A 12,425-nucleotide genomic window follows, 5' to 3' on the forward strand; every position below is an offset into this window, starting at 1 on the left:
CAAAAAGAAAATCGCCCACAGGATTCTATCCAAGCTCGTTTAATCCACTTTGCAAAAAGGCAAATGTAAAGCTTCATTTCCGACCGGCAAATTGGAGAAATCCATTTCACAACAGTGTTTCATTTCATGTGAGATATCTGGCAGTTCCTTCTGTGCCATTTAAAAATGGGAGAAAAAGTTAAAATTTCAGCACACACATCAGCGAGGTGTGTGCAGTTTAGCACAAGCAGGAATTTACATCCTAGGTTGTTAAACTGAGAATTTTCTTACTTCATTCAAAGTTTATTCAAACCCATGATTGCAGTTACAAAGTCATAAAACAATACCAGGAAAACATTTTAACACAGATAATTTATTTCTACTTCGTTGTTTTGCTTGGGTCATCTGACATACAAGAGATCGGCTTTTCATGAAATGCTGTCATTTGGGAGAGGGTATTTAGGCTAAATTGAAGACAAATCGGTGCCTTTGATTGGTCCAGGTCAATCTGCTGATACATACAGGGATATAACGTTATAAAAGAGAGAAATGTCTTTGCGGAAAGGGGCTACCCGAGGAGCCACACCCGGGCAGGCTCTTATCAGGAGTGACAGATGCCCCCCAGTGGGTGGAGCCTCACAGCCGGGGGGCGGAGCCTCACAGGCAGGGGGCGGGGCCCTGCAGCCGGGGGGCGGGGCCACGCAGCCGGGAAGGCCAGACGCCCCGCGGGTCTCACTGCTCGCTCTGCTGGCTCTCCGTGAGGGACGACACGGCGCCCTGGCCCTTGTTAACGTCGCTGATGCAGGCCCACTGGCCGTCCACCGACTCCTTCCACAGCGTCACCTGCAGGACGGGGGTGGAAACGCACATAAAGAACTGACCTGGGGCACGTCTGCAGACGTCAGGTGGTGAACACACTGATAATGGTACAAATCTCATTATAACTGTCCATCTCTAGGCCTGATGGGGGATCACTTAGCATGCCGTAAACCACTTTGGAAAAAGCATCTGTAAACTGTACCTGTAAAGAATTGCACCTCCTTTCCAAGGCCTAAAAATGGCTTCCGGTTAAAAAGAACCCACATAAACCTGCAGACACCGCTGCCCTCCTCCAGGGCCAGACTGGGGCCCCTGAGTATTTTCTATTTATTTTCTCCAGTCCGTTTGAGTGTGTAAAAGTGCAGTTCTCATGTGGATCCCACCCCATTGGAGCAGTCCAGCTTGACTGCCTTTAAGGGGTCTTTCTTTCCTTCTTACTCACTCTGACGTTGAGTGGGGCAGCCTGATTCTAACCACGCAGCAGATAATAAAAGATGACTCACTGAAAAGTAAATACTGCATCTTAATCTGTCTGAAGCCGTCTGCATGAAGTGCAAGAGAGTTGACAAAATAGTCATTACATAATATTCATTATTCAGAGTCAGTTCCTCAAAACGACAAGCACAACAGCAGCATTAAATTAACTCTCCGCACCGCTGACAATTAAAATTCTACGTCTCACTCCAGAAGCTTAATTAGCCAGCTCCGGAGCCGAGCCGGCACGATCAGTGAGAGTGGTGGGAGGGCGGGGCGCTTCGCCCCAAGCAGGCCGCTAGTTTGGCTTAGCGTCGGGCGGAGTTCTGTAATTATTAATCCGCGCGTTCCTGCCCACCTAAGTGCCGGGGAGGAGGGGTGATAGATGACCTCAAGATGGCCGCCGCTGACTTAAGGCTATCAAGAGCCTGCGGGACAAACCTCCCTCCTTCCCCTTTCCCACAAAGCACCGCTCCCTCCTCAAACTCAGGAATTCTCGTTATTGCCGGGGCTGCTCTGGGCCTTCCTCATCAATCACGTCCTCAGAGCTCAAAAGTGCTCTGGAGAGAAAAGACCCAGCGCTGCAGATAAAATAAATAAATAAATAAATAAACTCATCGGCGCGCGATAAAACGGCGGTTTGCCAAGGAAACCGTCGCATCTTCTGATCTTCAGCACTGACCTCCTCGCTCACCTCTTGGCCCCGCCCCTGTGCTGGGTTTGATCCCAGTGTCCGATAAGCATGTGACGAGCAGGAATCGGTCCGCTTACAGACATAAGCGGGATTTCTGAGGGTCGCTCTTATAAGTCTGAGCGACATGAAATACTTCCCGTCTTTATTAAAGATGGCTGTCGGAGCGTCAAAGGTAACAAAGTTCTGCTGCTTCGTTTGCCCAGGGCTACCAAGGCAACGGGCTCGACTAACATTCCGGAACTTTCTAATCGGTCCCCGCTGATACTGAACCGTTAAAGAGAAGCAGCAGCGCGTTGGTTAACCCTCCACCGACGCTCTCATCGCTTCCACGCCACCGATTTCAAATCAGTTTCACAGGACCTCCCCTGAACCTGTCGCTCAGTGAGTGTGTAGACGGAGACGCAGCAGGACTGCGTCTGGAATATTCCACAGACGCCAAGAAGCTACAATTAGCATACGCAGATGATGAAGCGCTACTATTAGCATATGGTCCTGTGCCATGGAAGAAGAAAAACCTTGTGCATACATTTGTGTCATGTTGGCTTTTAAGAAATTGCAAGTTCTCATCCGGCTCTATGTGCCGTCAGCATTTCATAGCTCAACATCTAATAAGGCCGCTTCAAAAGCCCAGGTGACTAAACCATAATGCTGTGGTAGTGGGTAGATCCACAAAAACAGTGTGAGAAAGAGAAGAGAGGTGGGGGGAGAGAGAGTGGGGTGGGGTGAAAAGAGAGCTGGAGAGAGAGAGAGAGAGAGAGCGAGCAGGAGAGAGACAGGAGAAAGAGAGAGACAGAGGAGAGAAAACGGATAGAGTGAGATTCACATGTGAGGCTCTGTTTTGTCCTACAACAAAACTTCCCATTCCCAGATTACCCCAGCACATAGACAGAACGCTCCCGCTCTGAGTTTTGATTGGCCGGACAGGAGCGAGCGGTCCTCTGGCCCCCCCTGGTGGCCGAGCGGGGCGGAGCGGGCCTCTCACCTTGTTGTCCCCGCCGGAGACGGCCAGGATGTTGCCGGTGATGGACCAGCTGACGTGCCACACCACGTCGTTGAACTTGTGCAGGAGCTTGGCCGTCCAGGTGTTCCCCGCGGGGTCGTCGCACGTCCAGATGAACACCCGTCCGTCCTGGGGGGGCAGGGGGGTTAAAAACGCGACGGCCGCTTCAGAGAGCCTGTGCATCTTCTGCTTCACAGATAAGGCCTCGTTAACACCGCGTGCCTGTACTGCTCCCAGAGCCAAAATGTCCACAGCTACACCAAAACTGTGAAATGGAACGGAGTATGAGAAAGTAATGTTTGCGGCACAGGTGCCATGGCCTACACGTGCAATAAACATCTAAATAACAGTCGCTCAGCTCTAAAACCGGTGCCTTTCATTTACACCGACTGGAGTGGTCCTGAAATGGGCACGTTCCAAAATGTGAGCGTCTGAAATTCACCCAGGATACATCGCTCAGTTTCATGCTGCGTCACGCAGCAGTGTGTCATACTGCAAGCGCAGACTTCTACATTATCGGGCTGCTTGTTTTGATTGGCTCACAGGTTCTGTATGGTTACCATCCTTAGGAATTTCTACCCGTCTCCCTCTCTCGCAGTGGGAAAGTCGCAGCCAATGGGTTATCAGCTTTAGGTCACATGACTGTCCTATCACACATCAACTGCCCGAGCAGAAAATCCCTTAAAAAAGGGGGCCGGCTTGGAAAGATGTGGGGAATTTCACCCATTCCTACATGAAGCTCCCTCTGAACCAGGGGTCTGCTACCCTGGTCCTGGAGAGCCACAGGGTCTGCTGGGGTCCCCGGCCCTGGTCCTGGAGAGACACAGGGTCTGCTGGGGTCCCCAGCCCTGGTCCTGGAGAGCCACAGGGTCTGCTGGGGTCCCCAGCCCTGGTTCTGGAGAGACGCAGGATCTGCTGGGGTCCCCAGCCCTGGTCCTGGAGAGCCACCGGGTCTGCTGGGGTCCCCAGCCCTGGTCCTGGAGAGCCACAGGGCCTGCTGGGGTCTCCAGCCCTGGTCCTGGAGAGACACCGGGTCTGCTGGGGTCTCCAGCCCTGGTCCTGGAGAGACACCGGGTCTGCTGGGGTCCCCAGCCCTGGTGTCCACCCCACCCCTCAAGAGTGTCTTAGAAACGGCCTGATAAAGCTGCACTCGCACCACTTGCTAACACAGTGCATCACTAATTCACATTAAAAGCTTTCTTGGTTGGCGCTGCCCATCCATGGAAAGGGTGAGGCACGGACTGGCTTGTACCTTCAGTCGTCACCAGCTTGTCTGTTAGCATCTACACATCCCTATACTCAAAACCGCCAATAAGCTACCTCTCACTATCTCATTATACCGCTAATGATCACATCCACCTCACTGCTAAAATACTCAATACTCCTACAAATATTTGCTCCTATGATCTGTTCAGGCTTTAATCCAAATGAAACCGAATGAGTGTATTACTGATAAACTCCACATCTCTCCCAGTGCTGACTCATGGAGACCAGAGGAATATCCACCGATAACCGACAGGTCAACTGCTTTTCATCTGATTTTAAAGATAAAACAAGAGCTTAACTATGGACCTGGGCTCAAGTCCCATTTCAATTCAGACATTCAGCCCATCCAATGAAAATTCCCACGGAACATTCAGGGAATCTTCCCAATTAGCAAAATTAGTCTTATTCACTGAACTGGAGCCAAATGGACCCCAGCCCTGCTTTGTGCAGTTACTGACAGATGACTCCTGAGGAAAAGCCTTTCCTCCAGAGCCGTAATGGCTACCTGCGAGCAGCTGGCGATAGTGCTGGTTAGAATGAGATGACTCCTGAGGAAAAGACTTTCCTCCAGAGCCGTAATGGCTACCTGCGAGCAGCTGGCGATAGTGCTGGTGGGCAGGCCTATGGAGGGAGCCCAGCCCACATCCCGCACCCAGTCGCTGTGCGCCTCCAGCTTCTGGTCCTCCTTCCACTGCCCGTCCTCCTCCCTTAGGGAAAGAAGAGAGAAGCACCTGAGTGCGCTTGCCACACTGACAGCCTGAAAATGGGGAAGTCACTTTTTCCCATCAGCCCATTGTTTCTGTATTTATACACAGTGTTTCCCCTAAATACAGGCAGCCATTCAGCACCGCTGCTGACTTATTTTTACCCCCACCTGATGAAATGGGGGGGGGGGGGGTCTCTGTCAGTTCATTTGTCACGTTGTAGTATTACGTGTCCGCCACATGGTGGCTGCAAACTGATTATAACCTGGAACTGAATACAGCACTCCCTCTCATATGTTATTGTTGATGGCCACAGCACTTTTAAAACCAATCAAAACAGCTCAGTGACTTATACATATAAATACAAGTACCAACGTAAATATTACACTCGGTGCAACGAGTAGCGGGTGCAAACAGCACACGGCTTGACTCTTCAGATACGAGGCGGTGGCTGTGATCAGTGATGGCAACGCAGCAAAAAAACACTGTTCAGCTCAGAAGAGAAGTGTGGCGATACGCTGTCATTCTGATTTACAAACCAGCAGCACTGCAGAGGATGTTTCCGTAAGTGAAATACAGCATTGCAGGGTGTAAATACTTCCGTTATACAAATAATGCGTTCGCTAGTTAACTAAGCACTTTGATGAATTCAGCCAGACTAGCCATCTGACAAACAACAACTTCAGCTGCAACTGACAGTAACTCACACTCAGCTAATTAAAAATATAATCATAAATGTAGCTTGCTAGTTAGCATGTAATCACGATATGAATATTTTAACGTTACCTATGTTGAATATAAGGAGACATTTGTAGATTTGTAATGGTCAGATACTAATTAGCTAGCTAGCTGGGTTTCAAAGGCTGTGTTTTAAAAGTGGACTTGTCAGCCACCGTATTTTCCCCAGCCTCCGGATCTCAAAATGTTCCATGTCGTTTCTCACAGGAGGAACAATGTTTGAGCACTTGTTCTTCGCCTGCAATTAAATTTTACTTTAGCTTTTTGTGTGTGTGTCTGTGAGAATGTGTGCATGTGTGTGTTAAGAAAATCAATATTTACGCCTTACAATTTTGAGCTATCAAACCAGAATGGACTTGATTTAATGAACCGAGTTATGACCACCCATCACTTTCAGCTGCTAAACAAATTAATAAGCTGTTATAAACAGACCATTAAGATTCTGAAGAGATTAACAAAAAAGTACAGCAAAGTACATTAAGGACAGCTAATTCTACAGACCCTTAGTTAGCACTAATACAAAAGTACAGTTCAGTACATTAGGAAAATCTAAATTTTATAGACCCTTAGTTTGCACTTTTATAATGTTCTTGGTATTTTTATAGCCATTTATACTGGTTCTGCACACTGTGAAATGTGTGGAGATCAAGATGCAGGCCGGCCTTTCAAGAAATATCACAACGGCAGTGTTATCCTTGACCTTTTTTTTTTTTTTTTTTTAAACAGCCATCCTTATTCCATAATGTCCCCAGGGATATGCCTGCTTCTGTTGCATTTCCTTCTTCACATAAAGGGCAGTGCAGTATAACAGGTAAGGACCTGGTCTTTTAACCTAAAGGTCACAGGTTTGATTCCTGGATAGAGCACTGCCGTTGTACCCTTGAGCAAGGTAACCTGTTCAGTATATATCCAGCTGTATAAATGGATGCAATGTAAATGCTAAGTAAAAATGTGTAACTCGCTCTGAATAAGAACGTCGGCTAAATCCCTGTAATGTAATCTAATGTAAAGTAATGTTATGCAATGTAATGTATTGCAAAGTAATGTAATGTAATGTTATGTAAAGTAATGTAATGTAAATTAATGTAATATAAAGTAATGAAATGTAAAGTAATGTAAATTAATGTAATGTAAAGTAATGAAATGTAATGTAAAGTAATTAAATGTATTGTAAAGTAATGTAAATTAATTAAATGTAAAGTAATGTAATGTAATGTAATGCAATGTAAAGTAACGTAATGTAATTTTATGTAATGAAATGTATTGTAAAGTAATGTAAATTAATGTAAAGTAATGAAATGTATTGTAAAGTAATGTAAATTAATGTAAAGTAATGAAATGTAAAGTAACGTAATGTAATGTAATGTAATGTAAAGTGAAAGCACTCGCGGCGTGGTTCACTTACTTCCACAGCTTGACCAGGTTGTCACAGCCTCCCGACACAAACCTCTTGATGTAGTTGGGTTTCTGCCCCGACGGCTGGTCTATGAGACTGCCAGGGACCACCGCCGGCGCCCAGCTCACCGCGTTACAGCCGATCTGGGGGGAGGAGGGGGGAGGGAGACAGAGCGCCATCAGACCACCGCAGAGCGCCATCAGACCACCGCACAGCGGCATCAGACCACCACACAGCGCCATCAGACCCCCACACAGCGCCATCAGACCACCGCACAGCGCCATCAGACCCCCACACAGCACCATCAGACCACCGCACAGCACCATCAGACCACCCGCAGACAGCGCCATCAGACCACCACACAGCGCCATCAGACCACCGCACAGCGCCATCAGACCACCGCACAGCGCCATCAGACCACCGCACAGCGCCATCAGACCACCACACAGCGCCATCAGACCACCGCACAGCGCCATCAGACCACCACACAGCACCATCAGACCACCACAGAGCGCCATCAAACCACCGCACAGCAGCATCAGACCACCGCAGACCACCGCACAGCGCCATCAGATCCCCACACAGCGCCATCAGACCACCGCACAGCGCCATCAGACCACCGCAGAGCACCATCAGACCACCGCACAGCGCCATCAGACCACCGCACACCGCCATCAGACCACCATCAGACCACCGCACAGCGCCATCAGATCCCCACACAGCGCCATCAGACCACCACACAGCGCCATCAGACCACCGCACAGCACCATCAGACCACCGCACAGCGCCATCAGACCACCACACAGCACCATCAGACCACCGCACAGCACCATCAGACCACCGCACAGCACCATCAGACCACCACACAGCGCCATCAAAGTGCCACAGAGCGCCATCAAAGTGCCACAGAGCACCATCAGACCCCCTCTCACAAACTAACAGCCACCTTTTAACGCAGGTCTGTAACCCGCTGTCTCTGAGTGTATGTGCATGCTGACAATGTACGCTAAACTAAAAAAGCACCATGTCATTCATCTACATGAGTGAAAATTTACTGAGAAACTGCCCCATATGTTTAAATTAAATGCCAAAACTTTAAGGGCAATATCTGCCCTGAGCAAACCCCAGAAAGAGGAACAATGCTCTAATTCAGAGCTACTTACGCAGTACCCTGCCTACAATTTGAACCTGCAACCTCAGAGTTGCTAGCCCAAATCCCTGCACCTTAAAGTGGAAGGCTGGAGCGGGATACTCAGTGTGTGCGTAGCTGATCTTTTTTTTTTTTTACAGAGACAGGCTGGAGCGGGATACTCAGTGTGAGTGTTGCTGATCTTTTTTTTTTTTACAGAGACAGGCTGGAGCGGGATACTCAGTGTGAGTGTTGCTGATCTTTTTTTACAGAGACAGGCTGGAGCGGGATACTCAGGGTGTGTGTAGCTGATCTTTTTTTACAGAGACAGGCTGGAGTGGGATACTCAGTGTGTGCGCTGCTAATCGTTTTACAGAGACAGGCTGGAGCGGAATACTCAGTGTGAGTGTTGCTGATCTTTTTTACAGAGACAGACTGGAGCGAGATACTCAGTGTGAGTGTTGCTGATCTTTTTTACAGAGACAGGCTGGACCGGGATACTCAGTGTGAGTGTTGCTGATCTTTTTTACAGAAACAGGCTGGAGTGGGATACTCAGTGTGTGCGCTGCTAATCGTTTTACAGAGACAGACTGGAGCGGGATACTCAGTGTGAGTGTTGCTGATCTTTTTTACAGAGACAGACTGGAGCGAGATACTCAGTGTGAGTGTTGCTGATCTTTTTTACAGAGACAGGCTGGACCGGGATACTCAGTGTGAGTGTTGCTGATCTTTTTTACAGAAACAGGCTGGAGTGGGATACTCACAGTGTGTGCGTTGCTGATCTTTTTGACGCCCCACTGTCCGTCCCCTGAGAAGGTCAGGAGGGAAATGGCCCCATCGGAGCTGCCGCAGGCCAAAATCAGCCCAAAGTCATATGGCCCCCAGCACACAGAATTCACTGTGAGGGAGGGAGGGAGATAGAGAGAAAAAGAGAGAGAGGGAGAAAAAGAGTATATGAATACACAAATGTACTCCACATTTTAGCAAAAAACTAACAGCTGGTACATTTCGGTGGTCTTCACATATCCAGTACAAGCTCCAGAAAATTACGATAGGAATACCGCAAAAAAGACCAATCACCTGAGGAGTCGTGCCCCGTGTACTCGTACATCTTGTCCCAGGTTCCGTTCTCCTCCTTCCAGATGATCACCTTCCGGTCGTAGGAGCAGGAGGCCAGGATGTTCCCGTACATGGGGTGGGCCCAGGCCACCTGCCACACAGGGCCCTCGTGCCTGCACGGAGCACAGAGCAAACGGATCAGCACACAAACAGGGGTCCCCCGCCGCCCCAATTCTAAGCGGATTATCTGACCCTGCCAGGATGGGCTACAGCAATAGTCTGAGCAGATTATAATCTGACCCTCCCTGGATGGGCTACAGCAGCAGTGTGAGCAGATTAAAATCTGAGCCTGCCTGGATGGGCTACAGCGGCAATGTGATCAGATTATAATCTGAGCCTGCCTGGATGGGCTACAGCAGTAGTCTGAGCAGATTATAATCTGAGCCTGCCTGGATGGGCTACAGCAGCAGTGTGAGTAGATTATAATCTGACCCTTCCTGGATGGGCTACAGCAGTAGTCTGGGCAGATTATAATCTGATCCTGCCTGGATGGGACACAGCAGTAGTCTGAGTAGATTATAAACTGACCCTGCCTGGATGGGCTATGGCAGCAGTGTGATCAGATTATAATCTGACCCTGCCTGGATGGGCTACAGTCGCAGTCTTGTCTTGAATAAGGCTCAGTCAGACCAACACAGCAAATCTAAATGCAGGAGTATCCACTGAGGAGGGACGTTGAGAAGAGAGCAACACACCATCTTCATACTATGTACTGCAATTTCCCCATTTCCCATCCTATTCCCACACCCTAGCACTCCTATCTTATGCAATTACTCTAGGACTGCAATTGCATGCGTTATTACTTTATATGGACATTAGCTATAGGACTGATTTGTTCCATGCATTATTATTATGCATTTGATTTGCATTATATTTGCTTTTGTATTACAGTTGGCACAAGCAAACTTAGGCCTACACTTAGTACTTTAATGATGGTGCACATACCATTGCTAGTCTGCAAACATTGCTCACTTAACTAAAGTGACTGGATGCAGTCATGTTATGTTGTACTCTGCTCTGGATTACAGCATCTGATAAATTACCAATAAAGTCATTTATGGAGCCACTTTAAAAAGTCCTCAGGGGGAAGGGGGGAAAAAAAACAGTGGTGTGAAAAAATCCACAGGGGGAAGAACAGTTGGTAGGGACCTGGATATAGAGGGAAAGCCAACCCCCTGCTGTCAGTAATTAAAATCAGGCTAAAGCAGTTATAGGGAGGTAATGAGGACTCTATCGATGCAGATAATGACGGGGCAGTGGTTGGGCAGACCTTAGCCTGAGGTATTAAGCTAAGTGGTAAAACTCACAGCCCAAGCAAGGAAGGATGACACTTAGTCATGTGGACAACTTTAGTCTATGTGGCCATCTAGATGCAACCAGCCAATACACACACTAATCACACACTTAAAAGTCCAGGAGAGTTTGGGACACTACAATCCTGTTCAGCTCCCTGAACCTGAGCTCCATATAAAATAACAAATGTATGGGGGACCCAGCATGAAGCAATAACAGACAATGCTAACACTAAACCGGGTTAGAACGCCCTGCAGCCACAACGACATTCCTGCCGTTAGGAAATCAGGAGCAACTGAGACTGGAGAGGAAACATCGCACCAGAACCCACCCTCTCAGATCTGCCACGAGGATCTGGCCTCCGTTCTTCACATCAAAGATCTTTACGGACCTGTCGGAGGAGCACGTGGCCAGTCTTGTGCCATAGTAGTCCATCTGAGCATCATGCTGGAAATACAGGACAAACACCCATGGGGGTTAGAAATAGGCAAGGACAAAGGTGACAGTTCCTTTTATGGGACAAGTGTTTATATCCGTCCATTACTGATGACATCAGCAAAGGTACAGCAGCACAAGAGCAATATCAGTGTAATACAAAGGTTAAAATCAGAAAAGCATTTGGTTTCCCAGGCAAGACTTTTAGGAAGTACATCACAGGGTTGCAAGAGACAGAAAGCCAGTAAGACGCATTAGGTACTCTCAGAGCATTCATACTTAATTGGTTGACATAGGCATCTACTGGGAGTTTTCATCCACAAAACTTGGAAAGCCACTGAAGATTACTCACGATCATGTCCTCGTGGGACGTGTCCACAGTGTTGATGACTGAAACCTGGTGGCAGTGAAGAACAAACCGTTAATCAACTAATGCATCTCGAGATACATATTTACAGGGCAATGCACGCACCTGATAGCTAAATAGCTAGCGCGCAATATATTTCCATGGCATTACATTGGGGTAACAAGTCATAATACCGTTTACATATCTAAAACGGTAGCTACCCGTTTCCTAACAAATTTGCTAACTGATAACAGTATTTAAACTGAAATACCTATTATTTATTAGCATGGAATATCATTAAACCTTTAACAGTTCGTTATTAAATGATGCAGACAAAATATTGTGACTAAAAAAGCTTCCAATAATGGCTGTGGTAGCACAGATTTCTGAATAAAGTCCAGATGGAAACGGGAAACCGTAAAAATAGCTAGCTAGCATTAGCTAGGCGGCGCTCACTGCCGGGACACTGCAAACCCATTACGTGGCACCTAGCTATTATCAACATGATTCTAATAGATTTGACAGCCAGCTGCACCTTCAATAGACAACTTATACCATAACTATGCTGAATTAATAGATTGACAGTTTATGCTCAGCTGTGTTGTCTGGCTAGCCGAAGCATGCAGCCTAACATTAGTTACTACATAGTTAGCAAGCTGCTATGTAGCTGGCGAGAGGAACATTGTAACAACTAGTCCTCGCGCAGGTTCGCCAACTCACCATAGTTCCGCTGGAAATAGCTGATTAAAGAAAATATAAAAATGAATAAGAAATAAGCCCGTAGACACTCTTCCCTTTACTATGATTTTTTTAAGTAAGCCTCCGACAGCACCTTTCCTTAATTCCGACGTGGCAAACCTATCTTCTTCCACCCGCCTCCCACCTCTTTGCCGTGCGACTATTAGTTCCGGGCTACAACAAAGATGAACATGTACTTAGTTCCGTCGAACGCTTGGTGTGAAGTTTATGCAGTGTGCATAAGTTCTACTTGGGGGCAGCAACCATAGCAAATTAATTTTGCCTCTATCTATTT

General features: G+C 47.6%; 1 protein-coding gene across 2 annotated transcripts; it reads right to left on the reverse strand.

Annotated features, from left to right (window-relative positions):
- Positions 1-332: 332 nt before the first annotated feature.
- On the reverse strand, positions 333-12,280 carry sec13 (SEC13 homolog, nuclear pore and COPII coat complex component). 2 transcript variants are annotated; one of them, XM_064304154.1, is made up of 9 exons: positions 12,113-12,280; positions 11,399-11,443; positions 10,943-11,058; positions 9,280-9,431; positions 8,964-9,097; positions 7,080-7,213; positions 4,738-4,939; positions 2,949-3,095; positions 333-822 (listed from the first exon to the last, which is right to left on the reverse strand). In XM_064304154.1, the coding sequence occupies exons 1-9, from the start codon at positions 12,113-12,115 to the stop codon at positions 712-714; spliced, it is 1,044 nt and encodes a 347-aa protein (XP_064160224.1). In that variant the 5' UTR covers positions 12,116-12,280; the 3' UTR covers positions 333-711. The 2 variants fall into 2 exon arrangements, with proteins under 2 accessions (XP_064160224.1, XP_064160226.1); XM_064304156.1 differs by having other exon boundaries at positions 4,819-4,939; positions 12,113-12,275.
- Positions 12,281-12,425: the final 145 nt, after the last annotated feature.

Source organism: Anguilla rostrata, chromosome 13 (genome assembly GCF_018555375.3).
Source record: "Anguilla rostrata isolate EN2019 chromosome 13, ASM1855537v3, whole genome shotgun sequence".
Lineage (NCBI taxonomy): Eukaryota > Metazoa > Chordata > Actinopteri > Anguilliformes > Anguillidae > Anguilla > Anguilla rostrata.

Coding starts and splice junctions, on each gene's coding strand:
- sec13 (XM_064304154.1), bottom strand. Junction 11,059..11,398: donor CGTCCCACGAGGACATGATC/GTGAGTAATCTT, acceptor CTGTATTTCCAG/CATGATGCTCAGATGGACTA. Junction 9,098..9,279: donor CACGGGGCACGACTCCTCAG/GTGATTGGTCTT, acceptor CCTCCCTCACAG/TGAATTCTGTGTGCTGGGGG.